This window comes from Passer montanus, unplaced genomic scaffold (genome assembly GCF_014805655.1).
Source record: "Passer montanus isolate IOZ18808 unplaced genomic scaffold, ASM1480565v1 scaffold661, whole genome shotgun sequence".
In the NCBI taxonomy this organism is placed as follows: domain Eukaryota; kingdom Metazoa; phylum Chordata; class Aves; order Passeriformes; family Passeridae; genus Passer; species Passer montanus.
The window spans coordinates 1,682-6,104 of record NW_024371716.1 but is presented as its reverse complement, the minus strand read 5'-3'; the positions used below and the strand labels follow the sequence as shown (position 1 = coordinate 6,104).

At 69.1% G+C, this 4,423-nt stretch overlaps 1 protein-coding gene across 2 annotated transcripts in view; it reads right to left on the bottom strand.

The window, feature by feature from the left end:
- Window positions 1-3,431, bottom strand: part of TRAPPC5 (trafficking protein particle complex subunit 5) — a 5,550-nt gene extending 2,119 nt beyond the window's left edge. Inside the window, exons 1-3 of one of the 2 annotated variants that reach the window (XM_039728826.1) lie at window positions 3,263-3,431; window positions 1,942-2,444; window positions 1,087-1,172 (exon numbers count right to left, since the gene is read on the bottom strand). In XM_039728826.1, coding sequence (XP_039584760.1) covers window positions 1,103-1,172; window positions 1,942-2,438 — 567 coding nt within the window. In that variant the 5' untranslated portion in view covers window positions 2,439-2,444; window positions 3,263-3,431 and the 3' untranslated portion in view covers window positions 1,087-1,102. Of the gene's footprint in view, window positions 1-1,086; window positions 1,721-1,941; window positions 2,445-3,262 lie in introns of those variants that run through there. The other variant, XM_039728827.1, reaches the window with a different exon arrangement.
- Window positions 3,432-4,423: the final 992 nt, after the last annotated feature.

Sequence of the window (4,423 nt, the reverse complement as noted above, 5' to 3'; positions counted from 1 at the left end):
CTCTGTTCCTGCAGCCCATGTCCATGAGGGTGCAGGCCACTGCTCTGTTCCTGCAGCCCGTGTCCATGAGGGTGCAGGCCACTGCTCTGTTCCTGCAGCCCTTCTTCATGAGGGTGCAGGCCACTGCTCTGTTCCTGCAGCCCATGTCCATGAGGGTGCAGGCCACTGCTCTGTTCCTGCAGCCCGTGTCCATGAGGGTGCAGGCCACTGCTCTGCTCCTGCAGCCCGTGTCCCTGTCCCCATGTCCCTGTCCCTCTCCAAGCTCTGTGTCCCTCACAGCTGTGTGACAAGGCCACAGTGTCCCTGTCCCTCTCCAGGTTCTGTCCCCTCTGTCACTGCCCTGTCCCTCACAGCCCTGTCCCGTGTCCCTGTGACACTGTGACAAGGCTGTGGTGTCCCTGTCCCCCTCCAGACTGTCCCTCACTGCCCTGTCCCGTGTCCCTGTGACACTGTGTGACAAGGCTGTGGTGTCCCTGTCCCCCTCCAGACTGTCCCTCACTGCCCTGTCCCGTGTCCCCATGGCACTGTGACAAGGCTGTGGTGTCCCTGTCCCCCTCCAGACTGTCCCCTGTGTCCCCATGGCACTGTGACAAGGCTGTGCTGTCCCTGTCCCTCTCCAGGCTGTCCCTGTCCCTCACAGCCCTGTCTCATGATGTCCCAACCCCATGTCCCTGTGTCCCTGTGTCTCAGTGCCCGTCTCCAGGCTGTCCCCACCTCACGTCCCCATGTCCCCCGTGTCTCAAGAGTCCCTCCAGGCTGTCCCCCCACCTCACCCCCGTGTCCCCAACCCTCTCACAGGCTGTCCCCATCCCTCAGTGCCCTGTCCCCAGGCTGTCCCCATCCCTCCCACCCTCATGTCCTCATGTCCCCCCGTGTCTCAGCGTCCCTCCAGGCTGTCCCTGTCCCTCCCACCCCCAAGTCCCCATGTGTCCCCTCATCTCAGCACCTCTGCAGGGTGTCCCCACCCCATGTCCCCGTGTCCCAGTGTCTCAGCATCCCTCCAAGCTGTCCCCACCCCATGTCCCCACGTCCCCACCCCATGTCCCCATGTCCCAGTGCCTCAGCGTCCCTCCAGGCTGTCCCCACCCCATGTCCCAGTGCCTCAGCGTCCCTCCAGGCTCTTGTCGCGGGCGATCACGGCCTCGTCGAACTTGATCATGAGCGTGGTGCCCTTGTGCCAGTGGGCGCTGACGCGGGCGGGGAAGCCGGCGGCGCCCAGCACGGCCTCCAGCAGCCCGGCGGCGAAGGCGGCGCAGTTCAGCGAGCTGTTCTCGCGCGGCACCGACACGAACGTGTTCACCACGGGCTCCCTCTCGATCACGTAGAACGTGCGCTCGTCGTCGTTGGCCTGCTCCAGCTTGTCGGCCTCGCGCCCGAACAGCGCCCGCCACAGCGGGCCCTTGACGAAGAGCAGCACCCCCAGCACCTTGGTCTCGCGCCGGCCCGGCCGCTCGCGGGCCACCAGCGCGTCCAGGGCCCGCTGCCCCACGTGGTGGCCCAGCTGGGCCAGGCGGGCCTGCAGCTCGGCCACCGAGGCCACGCGGCGCTGGCAGTACTGCACCAGCTCCGAGAAGAGCAGCGCGAAGGCGGCCAGCGACAGCTCGGAGCGCGGCCGGCCCAGCGCCCGCTCCAGCACCGGCGACTTGCCGCGCGTGAAACGCGAGTCCATGGCGGCCTGCGGGAGAGACGGGGGTCAGGGCGGGCCTGGAGAGGGGTCTGAGGGGGTTTAGGGTCGGTCTGAGGGGGTTTAGGGAGGGTCTGAGGGGGTTTAGGGAGGGTCTGAGGGGGTTTGGGGAGGGTTTGGGGAGGTTTAGGGCAGGTCTGAGGGGGCTTCGAAGGGGTTCAGAGAGGGATTGAAGGCATTGAGGGGGGGCTAGGCAGGGTTAGAGGGGCTCTGAGGGGGTTTAAAGAGGGTCTGAGGTGGTTTAGGGAGGGTCTGACTTGTGCCAGTGGGCGCTGACGCGGGCGGGGAAGCCGGCGGCGCCCAGCACGGCCTCCAGCAGCCCGGCGGCGAAGGCGGCGCAGTTCAGCGAGCTGTTCTCGCGCGGCACCGACACGAACGTGTTCACCACGGGCTCCCTCTCGATCACGTAGAACGTGCGCTCGTCGTCGTTGGCCTGCTCCAGCTTGTCGGCCTCGCGCCCGAACAGCGCCCGCCACAGCGGGCCCTTGACGAAGAGCAGCACCCCCAGCACCTTGGTCTCGCGCCGGCCCGGCCGCTCGCGGGCCACCAGCGCGTCCAGGGCCCGCTGCCCCACGTGGTGGCCCAGCTGGGCCAGGCGGGCCTGCAGCTCGGCCACCGAGGCCACGCGGCGCTGGCAGTACTGCACCAGCTCCGAGAAGAGCAGCGCGAAGGCGGCCAGCGACAGCTCGGAGCGCGGCCGGCCCAGCGCCCGCTCCAGCACCGGCGACTTGCCGCGCGTGAAACGCGAGTCCATGGCGGCCTGCGGGAGAGACGGGGGTCAGGGCGGGCCTGGAGAGGGGTCTGAGGGGGTTTAGGGTCGGGGGGGGTCTCAAGGGCTTTAGTGGGGCTCTGAGGGGGTCAGGGAGGATCTGAGGGGGCTTAAGTCGGGTCTGAGGGGCCGGATGGGGCCGGGGGAGATCCCGAGGGGCCGCTGGGGGGGTCTTTGAGGGGTCCCGGGCTGTTTGGGGGGCTCTGATCTGAGGGGTCCCGGGCTGTTTGGGGGTCTCTGAGGGTCCCGAGTATCTCTAGGGGTCTCTGAGGGTCCCGGGTGTCTCTCGGGGGTCTCTGAGGGGTCCCGGGCTGTTTGGGGGTCTCTGAGGGTCCCGAGTATCTCTAGGGGTCTCTGAGGGTCCCGGGTGTCTCTCGGGGGGTCTCTGAGGGTCTCGGGTGTCTCTCGGGGTCTCTGAGGGTCCTGGGTATCTCTCGGGGTCTCTGAGGGTCCCGGTTATCTCTCGGGGTGTCTCTCGGGGTGTCTCTCGGGAGGGGTCCCGGGTATCTCTCGGGGGTCTCTGAGGGTCCCGGGTGTCTCTCGGGGGGTCTCTCGGGGTCTCCGAGGGTCCCGGGGGTCTCTCGAGGTCTCTGAGGGGTCTCCCGGGGGTCTCTGAGGGTCCCGGTCCCGCCGCAGCGCTCGGGCGATGCGGGAAGGCCCAGGGGAGGAGCGGGGGCGGCGCGGAGGGGCCGGGGGCACGGCGGAGGCGCTGCCGGTGCCCTCGGGGCAGGGAGGGACCCCCAGAACCCCTCAGAACCCCCCAGAACCCCTCAGGACCCCTCAGGACCCCCCAAAACCCCGGGACCGACCTGGGAGCCTCCGGCTGCTCCGCGCGACACCGCCGTGAACCCGCCGTAAAGCGCGACACCGCCGGGGAGCGGCCGTAAAGCGCGCGGGGGCGTGGCTCTGACTGCGAGGCCACGCCTCCTTCCGCGAGACCACGCCCCTTTCCGTGCGGCCACGCCCCCCCGGGGACACGGAGGGGACACTGGGGACACCGGGAACAGCTGGTGGCACCCTGGGGCCCCCGCCCCTCCCCCCCGGACACCTGGGCCGGCAGCTGGGCTGGGGGAGGGGCGCGGCTGCGCAGTGACGTCATTGCGGGGGGAGGGGGGAGGGTGACCCCCCCCAGGGGACACAGAGGGACAGGGGGGGACACAGAGGGACAGGGCCACCCGTGGGGGCGGCCCCGGGGCGCTGGGGACACGCCCGGTGCCACCCCCGGGTCCCCCTGGGGCCCCCGCCCCTCCCCAGTGTCCCCAGTGCCACCCCCAGTGTCCCCTCAGTGTCCCAAATGTGCCCCCAGTGTCCCTCAGTGCCACCCCACTGTCCCCCCAGTGTCCCCCAGTGCCACACTAGTGTCACCCAGTGTCCCCAGTGTCCCTTCATTGTCCCTCAGTGTCCCCAATGTCCCCTCAGTGTCCCCTCAATGTCCCCTCATGTCCCCTCAGTGTCCCCAATGTCCCCGCTGTCCCCTCAGTGTCCCCTCAGTGTCCCCTCAGTGTCCCCGCTGTCCCCTGCCGTCGCTCGGGGCCATCCCCAGCTCTCCCCTCAGTGTCCCTGTGCCAGCGCTTGGGGACAGCGCTGTCACCCCCAGGCTAGTGTCACCCAGTGTCCCCAGTGTCCCTTCATTGTCCCTCAGTGTCCCCAATGTCCCCTCAGTGTCCCCTCAATGTCCCCTCATGTCCCCTCAGTGTCCCCAATGTCCCCGCTGTCCCCTCAGTGTCCCCTCAGTGTCCCCTCAGTGTCCCCGCTGTCCCCAGCCGTCGCTCGGGGCCATCCCCAGCTCTCCCCTCAGTGTCCCTGTGCCAGCGCTTGGGGACAGCGCTGTCACCCCCAGGGCCACCCCGGGACCCTGGGGACACTGAGGGGACCCTGAGGGGACATTGGGGACCCTGAGGGGACACTGAAGGGACACTGAGGGGACATTGGGGACACTGAGGGGACACTGAGGGGACACTGAGGGGACA